The sequence below is a fragment of the Bombyx mori genome, chromosome 19 (genome assembly GCF_030269925.1).
Source record: "Bombyx mori chromosome 19, ASM3026992v2".
Lineage (NCBI taxonomy): Eukaryota > Metazoa > Arthropoda > Insecta > Lepidoptera > Bombycidae > Bombyx > Bombyx mori.
Window position 1 is genome coordinate 14,125,604 of NC_085125.1, and position 26,520 is coordinate 14,152,123.

General features: G+C 39.3%; 1 protein-coding gene across 1 annotated transcript in view; it reads right to left on the bottom strand.

Annotated features, from left to right (window-relative positions):
• The window catches only part of LOC105841345 (transposon TX1 uncharacterized 149 kDa protein), a 29,618-nt gene extending 9,970 nt beyond the window's left edge, over positions 1 to 19,648 (bottom strand). Inside the window, exon 1 of the mRNA XM_012688728.2 lies at positions 17,335 to 19,648. Coding sequence (XP_012544182.2) covers positions 17,335 to 19,648 — 2,314 coding nt within the window. The remainder of the gene's footprint in view (positions 1 to 17,334) is intronic.
• Between the last annotated feature and the right edge of the window lie 6,872 nt (positions 19,649 to 26,520).

Here is a 26,520-nt window from a genome sequence, read left to right on the forward strand (position 1 = left end):
CTCCTGTAACCACTTAACACCAGGTGGGCTGTGAGCTCGTCCAACCATCAAAGCAATAAATAAATAAAAAACTGATATTTTTTTAACATCCTTGGAAACATTTTGTACACGTATTGATTCTGTTTTGTGTCATAATAATTCATCCTCTCTACCTTTAACTGTATCATTGGTAATGCGCTCCACAGAAAATACCTATCATATACCATCCGATTCAGGAATGAGCTGCACCCCGCGGAGTTTTTCCGACGGCTTAACGTTTCTTCAAAGGAAATTTAAAATGAATCCTCATCTGTATCATTGAGATTACCAATGGTTACGAAAGACGATGACCATTACAATTAAGATGGACTGTAATCTTTGTTGGCTATCAAAGGCAATCCACGGAAAATTTCACTGAATGGTTTTAACAGTTAGTGATGATGAAAACTGTAATTTCTCTTTACGCGAGTCGTAGACATAATTAATGTACTTAATAATTACTTTTAATAAATGTATCTTTTTTATTTGATTGGTTTTGTTAATTTTGAGTATGTTTCAATGACACTATGTACACATATGGACTTATTGTTGTCTGAAATAAAATAAATCATTCATTCATTCATTCATTAAAAATATTTGTACCAATTAATCTCCGATTTTTTTATAGTCAATATAATATTATTTTGAATATTTCGAATGCTCCGCAGTTTTTGTGGAAAGAACATAAATATTTTTTCTTGTTTGATTTAAAATTAGGCAAAGTTTATTATTGAAGGCTAGACACTGTAATCTTTTTTGTCACATTACGAAGTCTCATCGCCAATTTTGATACAAGAGCGGGTTTTTTTTGGTGACCTAACAGGCTCACGGTCTACATGACGGTAAGCGGTCGTGATAACCGAAAAATAACGTAAAATGCCGCTGGGTGCTTTAAACCATGACCAGATAATGAATATTCTACTTTAGAATTAGTGTGCCCCCCACATAATCTAAAAAATCTAGTAATAACTCATTCAAACTATCACAGAATTGATACCAAACGAACATCTAAGCTCAATAAATGTCTTTTTCGAAAACAAATCTTAAAGTAAATTTAACACCCCAATCCAGGACGCAACAAGCCGAAATACATCGCTCACAATCCTGCCCGTCTTGCATCTCTTTCATACGTGCGCGGAAATATAGGTGTCCCACTCTTTAACCGGTTTACCGTGCTCCCTTACAAGTGGCAGTCAGGATAACATTGATAAGACTGAATTAAAATAATATTTATCGAAATACGTACATACGTATTGTGTGTTTTGTTAGTGTTTACTTAAATAAATAACGAATGTTTATAGCTATCACGTATGTGGCAGTTATTTACACGTGTTTGAGGAGTAGGATAATTACCCGTAATACCGTGAAATTGTCTCTTTGACGTCTTCTCTGAAGAAATGTGGTGGTTTGCACAATGTTGTTTTTATAGACTCAGGCTACGTTTTAATGCTAATAATAATTAAGACTGTGAATTTATCTGTGTTTAGTCAGCGGGTCAGTCGATTTAAGTAAGTATTTTAATTTAATATTATAGTAGGTAATTTATGTTTATTTTTAACTAAGCAAACTCGGCCCGATTGAACGAAAGAACTTAAATATGTGAGTATTTCATACCACTAACGCCATCTAGTAGTGTATATTATAAACAAAAATATCTGTTCATAAGTATTTAATTTTCTAGGTTTTGTTGAACTAATTAGTTTACTTGTTTAAGACTACGAAGTGACTAATTAAAAATTCAAAACAAATTGTGGTACATACTTTTAGCTTTGATTTTCACGAAAAATTACAAATAAAGTATAAATGAAAAAATACCTTTTGTGTTATCATAGGCGATAATTGATGTTTCTGTATGATTTTCTTTTTCTTTTATCAAGGTTGCTATGGGCCCAAGGGAGTGCTGGCAGCCGGAAATAACAATCTAATCCAGAGTCCGTAGATATCACAAAATCAAAGCACTCTCTCCAACCTTGTCTTTTAAGGTAGAACTGTGATTTGTATTATTTCACAAATAATCCGACTGCGTCATTGCAGAAGTAAGTAGGCAGTACGTCACTACGCGGGCTTGTTACGCCTCCTAATACTAGTAGTAGTAGTACTAGGTAAACACAGGAATTACGCGGAAAATTAGGTATTAAATAAGGCAATGCCGAAGACACATTTATTAGTATGTTATTACCGGTCAAGTTATCCCGTCAATTTTAATTACAATTTCAATGGAAGAACTCATCATTATCATTCTCCTGCCCTTCTCCCAGTTACCTGGGGTCGGCGCAACAAGTTTTCTCCTTCTATACTCCTCTATCATAAACCATTTCCTCGTTCACTCCCCTCTTACACATATTGTCTTTCACGCAATTCATCCATTTTTTCTTAGGTCTACCTCTTTCTCTTCCTGCACTGTTCAGAACTATCACTAATAAAAAAGATAGTAGCCCTAACAAGTAAATATTGAATTTATTCAATACGTCTATAACACCAGAAGTAACAGCGGCCTTTGTTAAAAGTAGAAGGAGCACGAATAATGTATTTTCTATATAAAATTATTTTTATGATAAATATTTTGGTAATATACATGATTTTCTGTCCCATAACTCAACTATTAACAACTCAATTCTACTAAATAGAAGTGTATATTCGGGATGTTTTAGTGTATGAATATAAATAAATAATTGTAGTCTAGGTAATAACTGTGGTAGGCAGTGGTTTGGCTCTGCCCCTGACATGGTAGGCAGCGGCTTGGCTCTGCCCCTAGCATTACTGAAGTACATGGGCGACGGTAACGACGCGCCACCAGGGGAGCCGTACGATCGTCTGCCTAAAAGGGCAATAAAAAATAAAAAAATCTTGTAATCTGAACACTATAGGTACTCGTAATGTTGTCACAAGCTAAAGCCTCGATAAAAATGGCAATAGAGAGTATCCACATTTATCTGTCATTGCTATTTTTCCCTTGTGCGATGCATTTCGAAGTTGAGACTGCTTGTAAATCTTCGTACGTAGCTTGCATTGTAATTCCAATTGTATTAAATGGATTATATCGACCGATCACTGTCGTTTGTACGCGTCTACAAGTTTCGACTTTTAAAGTGTATGTGTTAGGAGATTTTAGGGTTTTTTATTTCGTTAGATTGTAGGTCTGTAAAGTACTTCCATCATACTGTCTATTTGAATTCCAAAGGGTGAAGCAGCCTTTACGCAATACAAATTGGGTCTAATTAAGATTCTTTAGATTATTACCAAGTCACGGTTACTGACAGTGTCAGTACAAGCCAAAAGTCATGCATTAGACCACATTGACAAATTTAGAATAGCTAAATAGTAATTATAGCTGCACTGCTTTATAGCAAAATATTTGTAACAGCTTAGCGTATAGCGTTTATCCACAGTCTCATTTATTAGAAGGCTCCAAGGTTTCTGTACGCGCATGTGAATATGCCAAGGTAAGCCCTTAGCAACTATAGACAGAACGTAGGAAGTATCGCAATAGTAATCAGCTTCGAGATCTTACTTGGTAATTGTCGTCCGACTATTTATCGGGATAATTCAATTCGGTACATAAAGTCGGTTTGGCTATGTTGTTGATTTTACTAAACAAATAATACCTATCTTGCCGACGTTTACCACGATAAAGAACTAAAAACATGGAACTAAAATTAAGCCCGCAAAAACTTGAAATTTATAAGGTTAGGTATGCCTTTTTCTGCTACAAAGGAGTCATACAGTCTAGTTCTAAGGGTGGACAGCTGCTCTGCAGTTGAACAGAGCTAGCGGCGTGCACGTTGCGACTTCTACTGAATATGGTAACCAATTGACCTGCGGTCATCCACAGTGCGTTTCCAGAGATCTTTTTTGCCACGTACCATCCGGCTATGGAATGAGCTCCCCTATACGGTGTTTCCCGAGCGCTATGACATGTCCTTGTTCAAACGAGGCTTGTGGAGAGTGTTAAGCGGTAGGCAGTGGCTTGGCTCTGCTCCTGGCATTGCTGAAGTCCATGGGCGACGGTAACCACTCACCATCAGGTGGGCCGTATGCTCGTCTGCCTACCAGGGCAATAAAAAAAAAACACTGGCTCAAATCACATAGAAGGAATCGGAATAGGAAGGATCGGAATAGGAAGAATAGGAATCACACATACTATTACTGGTGGTAGGACCTCTTGTGAGTCCGCGCGGTAAGTACCACCGTCTTACCTTTTTCTGCCGTGAAACAGCGTTTCGGTTTTAAGGTTGGGGCGGCTGTTGTAACTATACTTGAGACTTTAGAACTTATATCTCAAGGTGTGTGGCGCATTTACGTTGTCTATGGGCTCCAGTAACCACTAAACACCAGGTGGGCTGTGAGCTCGTCCACCCATATAAGCCAAAAAAAAGGAGGTTTGAACTGCTTGACCATACTCCAAACAATTAATATCTCTAACAAAACCACCGCTCGAAATCTATGCTATATTACTCCTAGTGACTTTAACTCCAATCTTCAAAGCTGGCGAAACTTCATCTTATCTTCACAAGAGACATGTAAACGCTAATTAAATACAATATAATGATGTTCGTGCGTTAGTTGTCACGCCGTTCTTATAACAAATAGTTTAATAGGACAACGATCTGGAAAACTAATTAATACTAACATGATTTAATTACACATGTCCCATTTTAATTGTTAAGGGTCAGTGTTGATGTGTATTTCGTTTTTATTAGTTAGGAGGTGGATCGAACGGAAAAATATTTGGAATTTCTTTGAACGTAGACAATGGATGATAGGCCATAACAAAAGTATCGATGCGATGGGGTCGGTTTCATAATAAAGCCTTAAAGATTACCTTGATGTTTATAAGAAACCTCAAAATCACAATAAGGGCTATGAAAATACTATATATTGCGTTGGGTGTTTCATGACATGATTTCCTCAAAGGAAACATTTCGCCTTCTCGCATTAAAACTGTATACTTAATCTTAAAACTTACTAATTTTACATGAGAGTGTGTTAAAGGTTTAACATGTTATATTTTTAATATTAATCATATTTGCAACATTTATTTTTTATTTTTTACCAGTTACATTATCTATCTTTTAAAGTATGACATAATTATGTATTAATTTTGTTAATAGTAGTCAAAATATAGGTAAACTAAAAAACTAAAACTAAACTATGCTCTCTTGAAAGTATTTATGAGAAAAATACTGGTGATACCAAATGTTTACGCATATTAACTCAAATTTCGAATATTTTTGGAAATTGTACACTTTTAATGCGAAAAAGCAATTTGTGTAAGAAAAAACAATTATTTTTTGGAGCGCTTGTCACCTCTCTCTATGCGCCCATGGTTTATGGGACTGCGAAGATGGTAGCGGCCAAACACTGAACGACTGCCCTCCATTCTCGTCCAATTTCGGACCCCCGCCCAAGACAACGCCTGCGATATAGGAGAGCCCAGCTGGTGCAACCGTCGAGACAAATCAAAGACGCTACTGCTTACGCAAAAATTGTCTAACATTGTAAATTTTATTCATTTGTATGATGACTAATATCATAGGTAAGTTTTTTTTTATTGCTTAGATTGTAGGACGAGCTTACAGCCCATCTGTTGTTAAGTGGTTACTGGAGCCCATAGACATTTACGACGTAAATGCGCCACCCACCTTGAGATATCAGTTCTAAGGTCTCAGTATAGTTAAAACGGCTGCCCCACCCTTCAAACCGAAACGCATTACTGCTTCACGGTAGAAATAGGCAGGGTGGTGGTACAAGCCCGTGCGGACTCACAAGAGGTCCTACCACCAGTAATTACGCAAATTATCATTTTGCGGGTTTGATTTTTGTTACACGATGTTATTCCTTCATCGTGGTATGTCAATCGTGAGCATTTATTGAGTACGTATTTCATTAGAAAAAATGATACCCTTTTGCGGGATTCGAACACCGGTGCATCGCGAGATACGAATGCACCGAACGTCTTATTCTATAGGCCACGACGACTTCTAAACTATTTATTTATTATTATTATTATTTCGTTAAGTGGAACGCAGATACGTAAGAATTGGACGACCTCAAATTACATTATGCAGACGAGGTCCGGGTCTATTTTGTGCAAAATTTTTGTTTATTTCTTTATAAATAAAAACTGAATATTTTAAAGTAAATTTATAAAGTCATCTTAATGGCCATTAGTGCATCCGGCACACGCTGCAGACTTCAAGCAAAAGTAAGTATTTGGCATTATATTAACATATCAAACATCGTAATTAAAATGTAATTAACACGTAATTAAAATAAAACGTAATTTTACTGGTGGTAGGACCTCTTGTGAGTCCGCATGGGTAGGTACCACCACCCTGCCTATTTCTGCCGTGAAGCAGTAATCCGTTTCGGTTTGAAGGGTGGGTCAGCCGTTGAATTATACTGAAACCTTATAACTCATATCTCAAGGTGGGTGGTAGCATTTACGTTGTATTTGTCTATGGGCTCCAGTAACCACTTAACACCAACTGGGCTGTGAGATCGTCCACCCACCTATGCAATAAAGAAAAGAAAAAAAGAACATCATATGTGTATTGATCTATTGGTAAATAAGAGTATCCGAAGAGCTATATGAGATGCATGGATAAATGCGTTTCAATTTTCAATGTATTTTGTAAATTTAGTTATATTATTACGAAAATTTAACTAAAAGCATTCCCTTAATGCATTATCACCAAACAAATGAACTGCCCTGCAATCTATCGTATATATTAACCGAGCCCGTTTATTCTTTATCTATTCCAAATAACAATAACACGACGTTGTGGGAACTGTTCTGACTGATTGTCAATTGTATTTAATGACATTTCGGTTTGTTATTACATAATAATTATAACCAGAGGTCCCGCAGTAGTCGATATTCGACTATAATTAATTGGAATTGTAAGTTTGTACACTATTATGATTGAATTTTATACTTCTATAATCACAAATTTCGCCAAGGCAACACTATAAAATTATTAACAAAGACAAACAATATTTAATCTCAATTTGACAACAGACGTCAAGAACAAAAGTTTGACAATAAATAGTATGCATGCGTGTGTGCGTCAAATACATGGTATGTAGTGTGTGTAATGTTTTCTTTATTGATTTAATGTATCTTTTATGCATTATTTAAAAAAAAAAATAGCATTGTGCACTTCTTCTCTATATTCTCTATAAGTGTGGAAAATTTATACTCCTCCGTCCGCGCAATTTTCGTAAAAAGGAATACAAAGTTTTTGCTTCACGTATTACAATTATAATTTTTATTTTTATTGCTTAGACGGGTGGACGAGCTCACAGCCCACCTGGTGTTAATTGGTTACTGGAGCCCATAGACATCCACAACGTAAATGCGCCGCCTACCTTGAGATACAAGTTCTAAGGCCTCAAGTATAGTTACAACGGCTGCCCAATCCTTCAAACCGAAACGCATTACTGCTTCACGGCAGAAATAGGCAGGGTGGTGGTACCCACCCGCGCGGACTCACAAGAGGTCCTACCACCAGTAAGTATAATTGTAGTTTACAGAAACGAACTAGTTGTAAATTTCTCTTGATGTAGATACATACCAACCAAAACAATGTGTTTGCAATGTAATTTACAAAAACAATAATATGTCAAATATTATTATAATCCAATTACCCGAATGCGTCGCACCTATAACGGACTAGCAAACTCGTCAACTGAGTTGGATACATTTACTTGTAGGTTAGTGACGTTTATAAAAATATTCAAGGGCACCCTCCACCTTACTATTTTTTTTTTTATTGCCTAGCTGGGTGGACGAGCTCACAGCCCACCTGGTGTTAAGTGGTTACTGGAGCTCATAGACAACTACAACGTAGACACGCCACCCACCTTGAAATATAAGTTCTAAGGTCTCAAGTATAGTTACAACGGCTGCCCCACCCTTCAAACCCAAAACGCATTACTGCTTCACGGCAGAAATATTCAGGGCGGTGGTACCTATCCGCGCGGACTCACAAAAGGTCCTACCACCAGTAATTACGCAAATTATAATTTTGCGGGTTTGATTTTTATTACACGATGTTATTCCTTCACCGTGGAAGTCAATCGTGAACACTTGTTGAGTACGTATTTCATTAGAAAAATTAGTACCCGCCTGAGATTCGAACACCGATGCATCGCTTCAACACGAATGCACCGGACGTCTTATCCTTTAGGCCACGACGACTTCACACTAATAGGTTGAGTAGCGTAATTGTTTAATGTATATTGTAAGTAAAATTATTTCCTTACATTATAAGTTAGATTAGTTTTCGTTAACGTGTCGTTTTGACGTATAGTTGTAAGGAGCATTGTGTACAAATTCAGCACTTTGTCTTGCTTAGTCGTGCGTACGTGGCTCATGTCGCAAGCCAGATTTTGTTTCTTTTTACTTGTGTTTTTATGTATCTTTTTAGCTGTTGATGTGCATTGTGAGCCTAGTAAAAAAATAATAAAAAAAACTGTAACTATACTTGAGCCCTTAGAACTTATATCTCAAGGTGGGTGGCGCATTTACCACCACCACTACCGTTTACCATAACCACTTAACACCAGGTGGGCTGTGAGCTCGTCCACCCAGATAAGCAATAAAAAAAAAATTAGAAGAGGAGGGGAGATTTGAGGAGTTGATACAGCTACCATGTCATAAGAGAATGCATTTATATCTTAAACTAGTATAACCTCATGAACACTTGAAGAGACATCAGGATATTATGAATTCGATCATAGGTTGGATATGATTGCTCGTTACTTGTGCGATTTTGGACTTAAATTCTACATCCATTCACACCAGTGTACCGTCTTAATTGACTCTTTCCTGCTCAGGATTGTCATCAAAGAATTGAAATGTGGATTAATGATTTGATGATGGATTGGAATGGATTGAAAGTATAAGCATAATTGGAAGCAAAATTTTAGAATATTATGAAGTACATACTCGTATCTTCCATTCTCGAAATACTGTTGACACCAAAAGTTTTGAAGATAAATTCAATAAAACGGATAATAAGAACCGCCAGGCTTGTCTTCAGTAGTTCATTAGCATATAAGTTTTTGAATTGAAGTCTATGGATCATTTGGTTTATCGTGCAGTTCACGATTTCATTTTGAGTCGTCATAATTGTAATAATTAAATCAAGTAAGTGCTAACATGCCCTCGAGATAAATCATCTACGCGTACAGTGTAGGACAAAATAAGTGAAACAAAGCAATAGATAGAACACGATTTTTAAAAACGGAATATCTTCTCTTCTATATATCTATATTTATATAAAAATGAATTGCTGTTCATTAGTCTCGCTAAAACTCGAGAACGGCTGGACCAATTTGGCTAATTTTGGTCTTGAATTATTTTTGGAAGTCCAGAGAAGGTTTAAAAGGTAAATAAATATGAAAATGCTCGGAATTAAATAAAAACAAAAGTTTTGTTTTTCCTTTGATGTGTCCCCTGTCGGACAGATTTCTTTTGTTTATTTTAATTTTATTTTATAGAAAAATTTAGGTCTTTAATTTATCGATTGAGGCACTACGAAGTCTGCCGGGTCAGCCAGTTTGTTAGTAATTATAACTCTTCCCGTGAATGTCCTAATAGGCGACTACGGAGTTCACCCAAGAATGGGCAGTAGCGTTTTCTGACCAATATACCAGCTGACTCTCATCACTCTGCCTATTATACTTAAAATATATCAAGATATGAAAGGTTGTTTGGTTTTAGCGACATTTTTGCAACTTTGCAGGACAAATCTGTAAACATAATTGACGTCCAATTAAAAACACTGAAATGTTGATGCTAATCTATACTAATATATAAATCTACAGTGGTTTTTACGGATGTTCCGTTATAACTACTGAACCATGCATCCGATTGACTTGAAACTTGGTATCCATGTAGAAAATACATGTACTTAATGGATAGGTTAATATTTATATGAGCGTTGGACACCCTACACCAGTTGCGGGGGCGTTAATGATGAGAATCTTTGTGGGGGTGAGAAATAATAATGTTAATTTTAAATGCCCAGCGAAGAGGACGGGTACAGCTAGTACCAAATAAAACGGACCTTTAATTACAAAGGTAAATTTTTCGTTTTAAGCGAAATGTCGCTTAAACCAAATAGCCTTTCACTCCTCGATATAAAATCTATTGCCGCTGGTAACCCTTTAATATAATATATATAATTTAATATTAAGCTCGTCTACCAGTCCATGACCTCGCCAAAATCTACAAAACATACAAAGAAGCTACACAAAGTGACATTGACAAGATGCAAGAAAGTGTATACGTCCAAAGTAATATTCGTGTGAAATGTTCGTTTGATTTTTCATTTACAGTTTAATTATCGCTTAACTTTAGTCTGAGAACATCTGTTTGAAAGAAATACGAACGATTTTAGTTAATAACTAGCCGTACTCGCCCGCTTCGCTGCGCATTTAAACTTAACATTATTATTTATTGTCATTATTGTTAGGGAGTCCAATACTCATATAAATATTAGCCTATCCATTAAGTACATGTATTTTATACATGGATACCAAGTTTCAAGTTAATCGTATCCATGATTCAGTAGTTATAACGGAACATGCGTAAATACAACTGTAGATTTATATATTAGTACTAGCTGACCCGGCAGACTTCGTAGTGCCTCAATCGATAAATAAAAGACCTAAACTTTTGTATAAAATAAACTTAAAACAAACAAAACGAATCCGTCCGACGGGGGACACATCAAAGGAAAAACAAAATTGTTATTTTTATTTAATTCCGAGCATTTTCATATTTATTTACCTTTTAAACCTTCTCTGGACTTCCAGAAATAATTCAAGACTAAAATTAGCCAAATCGTTCCAGCCGTTCTGGAGTTTTAGCGAGACTAACGAACAGCAATTAATTTATATATTTATGTAGATAGATACTATGAGGATATGAAGTGATATGACATTTTATTGATTGACATAGACGTTCAGCACATCTACTGTTAAGTGAGTTTGAAGTTGTCGTTACCTAAAGGATAGGACGCCCGGTACATAGGTGTGGAACGTTGCGATAGTGCCAAAGTTCGAATCCCGCAGGCAGGTATCATTTTTTGTAATAAAATAGGTTCTTAACAGATATTTATTATTTTTCTATGAAGGACTAAAACCTGCAAAAATTTATATATATATTCTTTTTTTTTCTTACCTATTCTAGTAACCTCGTGGGGTTATTCTAGATTCACCGAGCTAGTAGGTGAGCTCACGGGGCTCAAACCGGAGTGTTGCTAACACTGGCCCTAGCAAGAGCAGTGCTTCGCAGAATCTACCACCGCATCGGAAACGCGACCCACTGAGAAGATCCGGCGAGAAACTCAGTGGGCTGTGTCTATGGATTAATTTACTCGTCGAGCTCTTCGTCGCAAGCGACGGGTTCGGCGAGGACCGTGACCGGTACTTGAGGTACCTAAAAGCACCGTTAATGGATCGAGGAATTTGTGTAATTGCTGCTCGTGGGTCGTCTTATGGGCTCGCAAGGGTAGATACTACCAGCCGTTGTACTGTAAAATTGATACTTAGAACTCATGTCTCAAGGTGGGTTGCAGCATTTACGTTGTAGATGTCTATGGGCCCGTTGACGGTCTAACGCCAGGCGGGTCAAGAAGTCCTCCACCCATCTAAGCATTAAAAAGAGACAGATGACTGAAATCGCGTACGGCCCTCATAATTTTTTTGTTTTTATTGCTTAGATGGGTGGACGGGCTCACAGCAACACACAGGTGTTATGTGGTTACTGGAGCCCATAGACATCTATGACGTAAATACGCCACCCACCTTCGGATATCAGTTCTAAGGTCTTAGTATAGTTACAACGGCTGCCCCGCCCTTCGAACCGAAATGCATTACTGCTTCACGGCAGAAATAGGCAGGTTGGTGGTGCCTACCCGCGCGGACTCACAAGAGGTCCTACCACCAGTAAATTATGAAAATATTATGAAAAACCTTCTGTATTCTAAATGGTGATAAATTATTTTAAAATGTTATGTAAGTAGGCTACTTATAAACTAAAACACAAATAGCTTCTAACACTTAAAGTAGATTTTGTAACTATCACTCATTGCTCGAGAATATCAAAGAGTGCTATGATACAAAAAAAAAGGAATTATATTATTTTTCTTTTTTGAAAAGAAGACAAGCTGAGATATTCTTCATCTGGGAACAAAGAAGAACACAGTCTTCGGCTTGCATTCAGCGCTTTCCTGTAATTTCACCAAGTCATTTTCACCAAGTTTTATTGCTGGAGGTAGGACCTCTTGTGAGTCCGCACGGGTAGGTACTACCACCCCGCCTATTTCTGCCGTGAAGCAGTAATGCATTTCGGTTTGAAGGGTGGGGCAGCCGTTGTAACTATACGGAGACCTTAGAACTTATATCTCCAGGTGGGTAGCGCATTTACGTTGTAGAAGTCTATGGGCTCCAGTAACCACTTAACACCAGATGGGATGTCAGCTCGTCCACCCATCTATGCAATAAAAAAGTCACCTGTCTTTACAATATACGGTGACTTATATTTAAATAATGTAGTACAATGCCACTAAATTAAGTAATAGCAAATATTGAAACAAAAATATTTTCACCGTTACACCGCAATGGAGACGTTCGCAGAATTACGTTTAGTATCAATAAATGGATTCCGTGCATCTGATTAAACATTTCTCGTTAAAATTCATGTCATTGGGACTTTAGAAATAAAGGCAATTTTAAAAGCTACTTAAAACAGCTTATAAGCAAACGACCAAATATGACAAGCCACCGTCAGAGCCTCAATTGATCATTCAAATAACTCTCCATATTCAATTACGGAGAAGTAGAATAAAGAAGGAGGTAAGAGGGGAGTGAGCGAAGGAATGGTACATGATAGAGGCGTATGGAAGGAGAAAACATGTTGCGCCGACCCCAGGTAACTGGGAGAAGGGCAGGATAATGATGATGATTCAATTACGGAGCGAAGAGGGACACTGAAAACTGGCCGACAGAGACCTCATTGATGCCTTCGAACCGTGATGCTAGAAGGAAGGAAAATGCTGCAGATTTCATGTCTTTCGCACCAATGTGTCAATCCTAAAAGAACAAGAACTATACTTGAGACCTTAGAACTTGTATCTCAAGGTGGGTGGCGCATTTACGTTGTAGATGTATATGGGCTCCAGTAACCACTTAACACCAGGTGGGCTGTGAGCTCGTCCACACATCTAAGCCATAAAAAAAAAGATTTGCATTCAAACTAGACTTTCCACCATATACCGTAGGGTACTGGAATTCTTTGGATACATTGCCCGAAAAGGGGGTCACAATTTCGAACATCTGATGGTGACAAGCAAGATAGAGGACAAACGTCCCAAAGGACGCAATCCCACGCTGTGGTAGGACCAGATTCAATCTTCTTTGAAGCTGCAAGTTCCACGGTGCCCTTCACGAAGCCAAAGATCGTAACAGATGGAGAGATATCGTTTTTTTTTTTAGGTCTCAAGTATAGTTACAACGGCTGCTCCACCCTTCAAACCGAAACGCATTACTGCTTCACGGCAGAAATAGGCAGGGCGGTGGTACCCACCCGTGCGGACTCACAAGAGGTCCTCCCACCAGTAATTACACAAATTATAATTTTGCGGGTTTCATTTTTATTACACGATGTTATTCCTTCACCGTGGAAGTCAATCGTGAACATTTGTTGAGTACGTATTTCATTAGAAAAATTGGTACCTACCCACCTGAGATTCGAACACCGGTGCATCGCTCAACACGAATACATCGGACGTCTTATCCGCTAGGCCACGACGACTTCGTTTGTGAGAAAATGATGCAGCGAAGGAGTTACGATACTCAGTAATGAGGAAAGCGATACGAGGAGGTAAGTGGCCTAAAAAATAAAACGCATATTGTACTCATATCATGCAATGCGACTATGCCAGTGTTCATATCTCGCAGATAGGTATATTATCGTTCTAAAACATAAGTAGCACGTACATGAAAGAATAGCGCAATGAATAATGAGTCATAATAAAAATTCAAACACACAATATTTCCAAATTTCCAAATTACAAACTTTTTTTACCGGTGATAGGACCTTTTGTGAGTCCGCACGGGCAGGACTACTACCCACCACTACCCTGCCTATTTCTGCCGTGAAGCAGTAATGCGTTTCGGTTTGAAGGCTAGGACTGCCGTTGTAACTATACTGAGACCTTAGAACTCACATCTCAAGGTGGGTGGCGGTATTTACGTTGTAGATGTCTATGGGCTCCGGTAACCAGTTAACACCAGGTGGGCTGTGAGCTAGTCCACCCATCTACGCAAAAAAACCCCAATTTTTTAAGATTTGTAACGACCGTAACTATAGTTAATTGTATTTTTGCTGCAGCAATTCCGGGCCTTTATTATATTAGATGGGCACCAGTGCTCATAATCAGTCTGGTGTTAAGATTGATGATTAGCACTATGAGACATGAAGTCATACTATCGAGTGTAATAATATATAAGGATAAAACAGCGCGGTGAATGCCCATGATGGCTAACAATTCTTTATCAACTTGTTCATGACCAAGCCTTAGTTACGACAATACAACATTCTACCACCTGACTCCTTCTACTCTTGAATATCTTCATCTGTAACGTTCATCCTTACGGTGCTCTGCCATGTTATCCTATTTTCGGCTACTTAGAGAGCTTCATTGATGCTGGAATCAAGGGTGGAGCGGGTCTTGTCAAATTAACACATTTACATGCGCACCCGCAATCTCTTTCCTTCCCCCTTTCCAGTTTTCTCAAGATTGTCTCTATCTTTCGTGCCATGTGTCCGAAGTACTCTAAGATTGGCTTGAGACAGATACTGGGAAGCCTCGTTTTAATTTTGCACCTCGCTAGGTTAGATACCAGAGTATGGAACCCTAAAATCAGATCTAAGCTAATAGCCGGCATTTATCGTTTTTTAATCTAATATTAATTTCGTATTAGACAGATGGTACTACTCGAATTATTGTTGCTATGTGATTATTAATTCCAAAGAAGCAACTGCCAGTTCAAGACTCCACCCACGGTTTCTGGTAGACCGCGTGTACAAGCCACTGTGAAGTTTTCTAAATTGCACATATAAATTTGCTGCTTTTGTGAACTGAAAAAAAAATTCCCAAGATCATTTCAAGGAAATTCGATAATTCATTAAAACATGTAACATAGAATTACAATGAGCTGTTATTTGATCTTCAAATATTTTAGATACGAGATAGTTTTCTTGCTAATGTTTATACAAGAATAGTTCGGATGCTTCGCGTTCTTGTAACGAATGTGTTTATCATCTTGATGATGTGGCGTGTCCTTATCTAAAGCGAACCATTCGTGGGCGACGAGCCACAGTTTTGTGCGATTTTAAACTACCACCTTGACTTATCGGTTGTTAACCGCTACGCTTCGGTGATAGTAGTTCAATTTCAAACTGACAATAGATGTTCGACAACCAGTCACTGATTCCGCGTTGTTACACCTATTCCCAAAATGGCCACGCACCTCGGCTTTAAAAGATTCAGCGCTCGTGCTAATTCATAGAGCTATTGAGAATATAAATTTATTTCATATCAGATGGCATTCATGCTTTATTGCTTACCATCTAAGCGGAACGATCAACCGGCTAACAGCAATCAAATAGTCTTACTGACTGAGGTAACATTTGCCAAAAATATAATTAGAGCTTTTATGCCACTACCAAGGGAATGTATTAAAAATCAACTTAAGTTCCCATGAGGCAATTTTGGCGTAGATAGGTATGCAGAACAACACTAATATAGAAATAATTGTGTAGTTGCCATCACCCTGCCCATTTGCGCCGTGAAGCAGTAATGCGTTTCGGTTTGAAGGGTAGGGCAGCCGTTGTAACTATACTTGAGACCTTAGAACTTATATCTCAAGGTGGATGGCGCATTTAAGTCGTGGGCTGTGAGCTCGTCCACCCACCTAAGCAATAAATAAATAAATTAGAATAGCACAACACGAATAAACAAGGGAATTACAATTCATTCAAAAATTGTATCTTCCGAAGAATTTTGAAATACAATTCATTCAAAATTTGTCAAAAATGTTATAATTATTTTGCGATGACAATGCTGAAAATTGACTATCCATTCGACAGAGTGTCGCATATCTTCATGAACAGCTGCCCTAAAACCACGCCACCATTACACGGTAACGTACAGATGATTCAAGCCTTGATTCCATCGACGTACATCACGTACCATATTTTCTGAGAAATTACATGGTGAAGGAAAAAACCTTAGGGCTGTTCGTCGGACTACGGAAGAAAAAATGTGTGAAATTCGTCTGAAATCGTTAAATAAATTGTATGCGCTATTATATTCGTGGGACTATACTGAGAACTTAGAACTTATATCTCAAGGTGGGTGGCGCATTTACGTTGTAGATGTCTATGGGCTCCAGTAACCACTTAACACCAAGTGGGCTGTGAGCTCGTCCACACATCTAAGAAACAAAAGAAAAAAAAGATTCAGAATTGTCCAAGACATTCAAGTACTCTGTTGCTTGCTTCCCGTGTTCATTATCTGACCAACTCTCCACGGAATCGTAATACCGTATTGTTATTGCAATTATGGACACATGTTAAAAAGCTACATGAATGAAGAGTAGTTTGAGTGTTGTTACATTAAAAGATCTAATTGAATGTATTTTATTACAAGCGTAGAGGGGTAATAGGTGAACGAGAATTGATAGTTCTAATGACATTAATTGTATTTCGACTAGTTTATAGATTTGAAGGTGCAATTCCTTCAAATACCCTTTTAACTAGTCCCTCCGTGCGTCGTATTCCTCAGTTCTGAGGGTCGTGACCTTTACTGAGCACTTTTGTCAGGACTATGTTCTTCCATTCACTTCTGTCCTCCGCGCAGTGGATAGCGACATTGATGCTGGATTCCAAAGTCGTCTTGATCTGATCGGACCAGCGCATGGGACTACGCCCCCTAGGCCTCTTTCCTTCCACTTTGCCGGTGATGAGAAGCCTTTCGAGATTGTCACCCTTTTTTCTCGCAACGTGACCGAAAAACTCTAAAATCCTACGTAGGCAAATGGTGGAGAGTCTTAAGGAGACGCCTAGTTCTTCCAGGATTGATGCGTGTGTCCGATGCGCCGTCCAGGGAATCCGCAGCATTTTCCTCCAGCACCACATCTCAAACGCGTCGATCCGACTTCGATCAGCCTTCTTCAGAGTCCATGTCTCCGCCCCATATAAGAAAATAGAAAACACAAGACTTGTTACAAGTTTACGCTTGGTTTTTATGGAGATGTTTCTATCGGACCAGATGCTATCAAGCTGAGACATGGCAGTTTTTGCTATACCGATACGTCTTCGAATCTCAGGCTCGCACGATCCAGTATTCGCAATCATGGAGCCCAGGTATATGAATCTTTCTGTTGTTTCAAGATGCAGTGACCCCGTGTGCTCCAGTTTGTTCATGCGGTCTATTACCATCACTTTTGTTTTGGATCGGTTAATGGCAAGACCAAGTTCGAGGCTAATTTTTTCAAGCTTGCTCATGAGAGCAGTCATCTCGCTTTCATTAGCCGCGAGAAGAGTGGTGTCGTCGGCGTATCGGAGGTTGGACAATTTTACTCCACCAATGGTAACTCCACCATCCCAGCCTTCACAAGTCCGTCTCATGATATACTCTCCATAGATATTGAAAAGGACTGGAGATAATATGCAGCCTTGCCTTACGCCCTTTCTAAATTTAAAGGGGGCAGAGATTGTTTCCTCCACTCTAATGATTCCCTGGTTATTAATGTACAGGCTATGTAGCAGTAGGACCAGATGTTGCGGTACTCCCAATTCTGCTAGTATTTTCCACAGGTGATCCCATTTGACGCAATCAAAGGCTTTACTGTAGTCAATAAAACACATGATCATCGGAGTGCCGAACTCATACGACCTCTCGATAAGCTGCCTGATATTGAGGATTTGTTCACGCGTTCCCTTCCCCTTAACGAAACCGGCTTGCTCCTGGGGGATTTGCCAATCTAGGAAGTAGCGCAAGCGGGTGTTGAGAATGTACAGTAGAACTTTGCTGCAATGGGAGACAAGGGCCAGCGTGCGGTAATTGTCGCACTTCCTAGTTGATCCTTTTTTATGAAGCGGCAAGATGATCGACTTAGTCCAGTCATTGGGCCACTCGCCATGTTGCCATACGTAATTGCAGATACTATGCACTGCATTCACACCCCTCTCTCCCAGTGATTTGATTATTTCTGCCGTGATGTGATCCGGTCCTGGAGCTTTATTACTCTTTAGTCGAGAGATGGCTTCTGTTACTTCTGATCGTATTATTGAAGGTTCTAAGGTTATTTCGTCCCAGACTGGGAGCTGTGTACTCATTGACTCAGGCTGATCATATAGTCCTTCACAGTATTTACGCCACCTTTCGACAACGGCATTTAAATCAGTGATAGGCTTGCCATTGTGATCTTCAATTATCCAGGATCTTGGTTTAAATTTCCGAGACAAAAGGCGAACTTTCTTGAACAAATCAGACGGTTGGTATTTTTGCGAGTGTTTTTCGATCTCAATGCAAATGTCTGCAATGAAACAGTTTTTATCCCGGCGGCACGCTTTTTTAATTTCCTTGCAAAGGTCAGAATAAGTCTTCCTGACGTCATCATCCTGTAATCCCTTCCCTTTGATGTATTTCCTCTTGCTTATAAGCTTCCATGTTTGCTCCGAAATCCATACTTTCGTTTTTGTTTTGCGACCTGCATTTCCCTCTCTGTGGGAAGCCTTGATTTCTTCAAGGGATTCGCAGAGATGAGATTTTACGGTTTGCCATTGGGTGTTAGCATCGCCTGTAGGAGGTTCTAGGGCTAGTTTTTTCTCTACAGCATCGCATAGGTATGTCCTTTCTTTCGGTTCCAGTGTACGTGGACCTCTGATGGTTCTACTGCTGGCGGCTTTGAGTCGTAATGTAAATCTTGCGACCAACAGGTTATGGTCAGTACCGCACTCTGCTCCAGGAAATGTCTTGACGTTTCTGATAGCGGATTTCCATCTGCTGTTTATTAAAATATAATCAATTTGGTTGCGGTATCGAGCCCCGGGTGATGTCCACGTATATAAACGCCTAGGATGGTGCTGAAAGCATGTGTTTGCTATGCAGAATTTCCTTTCAATGCAGTAGTCAAGCAATCTCTGACCTCGTTCATTTCTGACGCCAAGTCCGAAATTGCCCACTATCGACGGGAGATCATCATTACAGGTATTGCCAATCTTAGCATTCCAGTCACCCAAGATTATTGTGATTTCACGGTTGGATATGGTGTTTAAAGTAGCTTCTAAAGACTCGTAAAAACAGTCAATGTCTTCTTCTTTAGCTTTTTCGGTGGGGGCGTACACTTGGACTATATTCAGTATATTGGGTTTAGCATTAAGCCGGATGGTGATGATTCGGTCAGATATGGGGTTGTAGCCTAGAACATGCTTGACGATATCTCTTGGAAGTAGTATTCCCACTCCATTTGCACTTTTATTTTCACTTCCCGAGATATACAAGGTGCCACCCGATGGTGTTGTAAAATGTCCGTTTCCGCGCATATGAGTTTCGCTAAGACCAAGGACAGAGATGTTATGATTGTTTGATTCCGCGTCAACAATGGATAACTTCCCCGGCTGCAGTAATCCGCGAACATTCCACGTAGCAATGAGGTGTTCTTTCTTAATGGGTTTTAACTAGTATGTCCAGATTAACTCAAAGCCCAGCTGATGTGGTTACAAGAGCTCAAAGGTAAAGCAAATCGCGTTGCACCACATTGAGACAGATGGTTGATTAATATGTAACTTGATGATAGTACCATTCATTATCTTTGAATCTAGTACCGACTTGATAGGGACTTTGACTTTTACCAAACTATTTTTCTAAGCTCTCAAAGCAAGTAAACCTGTGTATTCGAAGCCAAAATAATTATTATATTTGTAAAAAGCGACTTCACTTTTAATGTACCGCACGCTACATCAAATTATCTGTAGTCGATTTCTCTTTGAATTTTGTCTACGCGCTCACAAATTTTTATTTACCCTACTTTTTGGAACATGGCTTTTTTTACTTCACTTCTGAATACAAAAATAGGGGATGGAAGCGAAAATTGCAATTCTGTGCTCTGTAATGAGAGTGATGATCTTTCAGCATTATAGTATAAAAGTTTGGTAATGTTTACTTAGGAATGGGTATTGGAAGCTGCAGTATTGTGACAATGTGTCTTTCAAACAAGAAATCAGGCTAGCTTTAGTGACATAAATTCGGGCTAAATAAATAAATACTTAAGATCAGCTGAGACGTTCTCTTGAAAAGCGTTTGTACAACAAGGCGTATTATAAAGTTTTGTTACATGATAATGATCGCAGATAAAGCATGTTCTTCCAAACTTTATTTTCTTACTATATATATACTATTATGTTATTACTTTTATATGTTAGTACTTTGTTATATATTGTTTGTTGATATGTTATTACTTTTTTCATTTTATTCATTTAATAATATGAAAATAGATCGGTATACATATAAAGTATTATATATTATTATTTATACCGAACTATTAGTACCGAACTTTAAAAAAAAGAAAGTCCGCTGAGTTCTCTTTGAGGGTATTTTCGGAACTTTGGCTTTTTTTTGGAACTGATGTGAATAGGTATACAGACCAACACTCATATAGAGGTAGAAATAATTGTGTATTTAAAACAGCATGATATGATAAATAAGGAAAATACAATTCATTCAAAATTTGTATTTTCCGAAGTTGATTCTTAAGTATTGCTTGAATGAGCATGAATATTACAAACAAAGCTTACAAGCATTTACCGCTCGCAAAAACCTTACGGAGTACTATCCTCTGTCGTCCCAACAAGGTAAATTATTGCGTAAATTTGGGGTATCTTTTCCCTTATTATTTACGACAACCATTTCATCCCAATGCCTAAATCATAGCTCCCTTTCGGCTTTTCCTCGTCTAGTTGTATTTGCTAATCTTTTTGAAGGTTTTTCTTAAAATATTTACTGGAAGACTTGTTAAACTAGGATTATCCGGCGCATTGATAGATTAGCAGTAAGTGGGCAAAATATTTTTTCTGATTATCAGATTTATCCTTCCCAGCTACATTTAAAACGAAAACCGATAAAAAAAATTTTGTTCCACTAGTACCACTACCTGGTTACGTATTGGTCTAGGTCCTCAATAGACTCTACCATTAAAATAGCCAAAGCTATACGCGCATTCCATACCAAAGCAAACAACATGTCAACATGACAAAATGCAACATAAAAATCTTTATGGTGACCTATCTATAATTTAATGTAATTTTTGTATGAATGATTGATGACTTAGGTCTTAGCCTTAGGGCTACAGTATGCTGAGGTGTGATCTGATGATCTCCAACCACCGCTAGGAGGAAACGACTGAAGAAATCACTATAGGTATTCGATAGTATCTATACTAATAGATTGCAGAAAAGCCGTCAAGGAAATTAGCTTGTGTTTCATTAAATATCTTAGCAGGATACAATATTGGGAATAAGGCAACAGTTGAAACTAGGGACTTGCCGAAAATAACAAAACAAATAAAGGTAGCAGGTCGAACTTCTAATGAGTCAAACTTATGACGCATTTGAGAGCGCTCTATCAAAAAAATGTACTAGAATAGACTTATTATAGTTAGTTAACTGGGATTTTCATAAATATGAACTAGATGTGAGCCTATTTCTACGTAAGGCAATCATGCGTATCGCTGTCAAGAATGGAGCAGTTCATAGGCACGTGCGCTGAAAATCTCTCGGCCAGTAAAGAAGACTAAATATGGCCTGCCGTGTGGTCGTCTTCTATAAGGTCCTGCGAGCTTACTGTTTTGCTCAACCCAAAAGTTTCTATTTGTTTGCGCTTCGAACTCAAATAAATCGGAAGTCCGAACTTTAAGCGTCCGGTTATCTGGTCGAGTCGTTGGACACACACCTTTTCGGCGTAATATCCCAGCAGATGTCCTAATTAAGGGGACGAGGCATGGGCGGGAGCGGGCTATATTGCGACCTTTCAATAATGAACACAGGGGGAAAAGCTTAAGGGCGTGATGTGAGGGACGAGCGAAAGCGATTTTTGGTATTGTGTCTTAAATTTGTTGAAAAATTATCCAGCCGAATCTTGGATTTGAACCCAAAAGCCTTTGAATGAAGCCATTGAAAACCGTGTTCGGCTTTTGCAGATCGTGTGCTATGTTCAACTGATGAAATAGGTTGTAATATGTTTAAATAGCAGAAAGGTTAAAAGATTTGAAAAGACCAAGCTGGCTACAAATGCTACGAACAAAGCCTACAAACTTAACAATGTGATTTTGATCGCAACATACGTTGTGAAGAGGTAAAAACACAGGTAAGATAACTTAACTATGCCTCTGAAATTGCCGCGTCAGTTTTATACCATGGTATTGGGGGGTGAAGTATTCATGCCCCCCAGTATGTTCGTTGTTGCGGCCATTATGTAAACACAGTTTTTTTTGTTGGCTCCGAAAGTAGACGAGTATATAACTACCCTAATGGTGACTTATCACAGTCACTTGTGAACATAAGCACAACCAAGTCGCTGCCTATTGGTTAGGGCTCTATTTAAATGTCGCTTGTAGGAGGAGGAGGAGATTCCAGAGCCAAATGCTGTCTTGTAGAAACGGTCTCCTAAAACTCTGACACTCACTCTTGATAAGCACAGTTATTCCATGAAAATAGAATGAATAAATTCTGGTTTGGTCACAAGTGTTGTAATGATATAAAAAGTGATCTCAAGCAATTCCCTGTTGAACATATTGTTTAAAACATAGAGAGAACCGAAGCTCACATACGATCAGGACTCTCCACAATCCTAACGATCCTCTTCTATATGAAGTTGAATAGAAGTAGGAGACTCCAGACAGGCAGTTATGTGATATCTGTGAATTGTAATAACCGACACGAAAATGAACCTGACCTACCTCCATCACACAAGCTACTAAAATGTTAAGTAACTAATATCCCCAAACCGCCTCTATCTATGGCTTAGCCACCAATCTTAGGGATAAAGGAAAATATTTGTCAATGAAATCCTGAGCTCCTTTGTAATTGCGACACGGCAACCGACTGAAGAGATACGCGTTGTGTGTTTGTACAAAAACGATTTCATCTAAATGTAATGCCGATGTGCTATGGTTTGTTTGCTTTTATCTTGCCACTTGTTTCATCCTTTTTTTTTCGCGAATCATACGAGTTTACTGTCGCATTGTTTGTTTTGTGACCTCGCTTAGTGCGCTAGGTGAATCGACACATTTGAATGGCGAATATAACGGGTGGAATATTATAATATCAAGTCGTCGTAGCCGCGGAATAAGATAGTCCGGAGTATTCGTATCTAGATATGCACCGGTGTTCGAATCCCGCAGGCAAGTACCAATTTTTGTAATGAAATACGTACTTAAGAAATGTTTACGATTGATTTCCACAGTGAAGGAATAGCATCGTGTAATGAAAACTAAACCTGCAAAATTATAATATGCGTAATTACTGCTGGTAGGACCTCTTGTGAGTCCGCACGAGTAGGTACCACCGCCCTGCCTATTTTTGCTGTAAAGCAGTAATGCGTTTCGGTTTGAAGGGTGGGGCAGCCGTTGTACTGTAAAAACTGAGACCTTTGAACTTATATCTCAAAGGTACATCTACAACGTAAATTACCCACCCACCTTGAAATATGAGTGCTAAGGTCTCAATATAGTTACAACGGCTGCCCCGCCCTTCAAACCGAAACGCATTACTGCTTGAAATAGGCAAGGCGTAGGTGGTACCTACTCGTGCGGACTCACAAGAGGTCCTACTACCAGTAAAGTGTGTCTTGGACGTTTCATAAAATAAATTAAATTCAATTCATTTGATGTTTGACTTTTAAGATAATTTAAAACATGGTTAATGTGCAGTATACCCCAAGGACCCGTGTTTGGACTAAAAGCTTTTGGTCATCAGGAAACGCGTTACAAACCAAACATCCGAATAACATACAGATATTAGTACCGTTATCATAATTAACGAAGCTTCAGCTAAAAGGCCATGTTTAATGAAGCTGTTAGACACAGCATTAGAGTTCAGCTATGAATAGCTAAAGCAAACATTCACGAACGATCTAATTGATAAATGAAATGTGTAATAAAGCATAGGTTAGAACTTAAATCTCTGCTGTGAAGTTATTGAATGTGTAATAAAGCCTAGATTAGAACTTAAGCCTTGCTTGAACTTGCTGTGAAGTCATCGTGCCTTCTATTTTCTTTACTTTAAAGACTAGACTTGGTTTTTCTGTTTATACCTTAAGTCAGGTTAGGTATTGTCCTCCAGCCCCTATGAGGAGGCAGTCTCCTCCCGGTTATGGTCACAGGGCGACCTAAGGGGGTTGAGGCTGCTTCGCACGCTACCATCGCTCTAGCACGCTGGCACCAGGAGGACGGGACGGCGCGTCGGCGGCTGCGACCTGCGATGCGGTCCGCATTTTCGTCGTCGCTGTCGTCGCCGAACATACTGGGAAAGAGCAACTCGGTCGGCGGTGTATCGCGTTCCGACCCGGCGGCAGGCTGGTTCTAGCCCAGCGGGGTATCCCGGAACACCAGCGGCATCGCCCGGGCGGCCTGGTAGAGCCGTCGTACCGCGGAGACTGACGTCGTTGGTCGTCGACTATCGCCTCGACGATCCGTCGGTCGGGCGTCCTCGGGGAGGCGCCGCTTTTCTGGTTTTAGTGTTGACCGCGGGAACCCCCCTACTCTGACTGGATTTTGACCCGGACGAAGATCGGACGTCGGGTGTAAGAGTGCAGGGGAGTCGTTTAGTGGGTGGGCCCTAAAATTCCTTGGGCCCGCGGTCTGCTCCCAACACCTTGCAGATCGTCAAGTACCACATACCCCGCGCGCGCGAGGTTCGGACCCAGCCCGAAAAAAAAAATTGGTGTTGTCGCAGCAAGGGTGGCTCCTAATCCTTGGCAAGGTGTATGAAGCTAGAGTGTCAGGATAAAAGGACTGTCGGATCCTGTGCCCGAGTGGATCATGATATCGGACCCGTCTTAAAGCCATATTATATTAAATACTAACTCACTAAAACGAACATCGACCAGACCCGGCACCGGCCGCATCCGCTTCCCATCCAAGCCCGATCGATACGCCTTCGGTCCTCAGAGCCAATCCTTATTCTGAAGTTTCCTACGGATCTAATTTGCCGACTTCCCTTACCTACATTATTCTATCGACTAGAGGCTCTTCACCTTGGAGACCTGCTGCGGCACAGTTTTAGTGGAATCACACAAGCGGCAGTATCGTTTTTTTTTTACTTATGTGGTCGGACGAGCTCACGGCCCACCTGGTGTTAAGTGGTTATACCTATGACGTAGATGCCGCCACCTACCTCGAGACATAAGTTCTAAATCTCAGTTTTAACAGCACAACGGCTGCCCTACCCTTCAAACCGAAACGCATTACTGCTTCACGGTAAAAACAAGCAGGGTGGTGGTACCGACCCGTGCGGACTCAAGATGTCCCACCACCAGTAATTACGCAAATTATAATTTTACGGGTTTGATTTTTATTACACGATGTTATTCCTTTACCGTGGAAGTCAATCGTGATAAATTGTTGTATTTCATTAGAAAAATTGGTACTGGCCTGCGGGATTCGAACACCGATCAATCGCTTGATACGATTGCACTGGACGTCTTATACTTTAGGCCAGGACTTCAAAAAATGTAATCTAATGTTTATGGTCAAGTACTAACTCACCGGTCACGATTCAGATGTGTGAGTATAAGGCGAATCACCTTAATCTCTCGAAGAACATATTACATATCTTAGACCGTGGCCAAGTGAATCTACAATTGATTATCTCGAAATTAAATGAAACTAATGAGACAAACACCAGATTCAAATACATGACACACATAGAAACGCATCCGTTGGCTAGTACAAATTTTTCTAATGAAATACGTACTTAACAAATGTTCACGATTGATTTCCACGGTGAAGGAATAACATCGGGTAATAAAAATCAAACCCGAAAAATTATAATTTGCGTAATTACTGGTGGTAGGACCTCTTGTGAGTCCGCAATGTGCCTATTTCTGCCGTGAAGCAGTAATGCGTTTCGGTTTGAAGGGTGGGGCAGCCGTTGTAACTATACTTGAGACCTTAGAACTTATATTTCGTTCGTAGATGTCTATGGGCTCCAGTAACCACTTAACACCAGGTGGGCTATGAGCTAGTCCACCTATCTAAGCAATAAAAAATTATACTAGGTTGTACTTGAACAAAATATACTTTACAATGCCTGCCCGAGAAAATTTATTATTTAAAATGGAATTGAATAAGTTCTCAGTAAAGTTTCAAGGGCAATGAACGCCGTGAATTTCTTTGAAAGCGAATATTTACGAGCTCAAA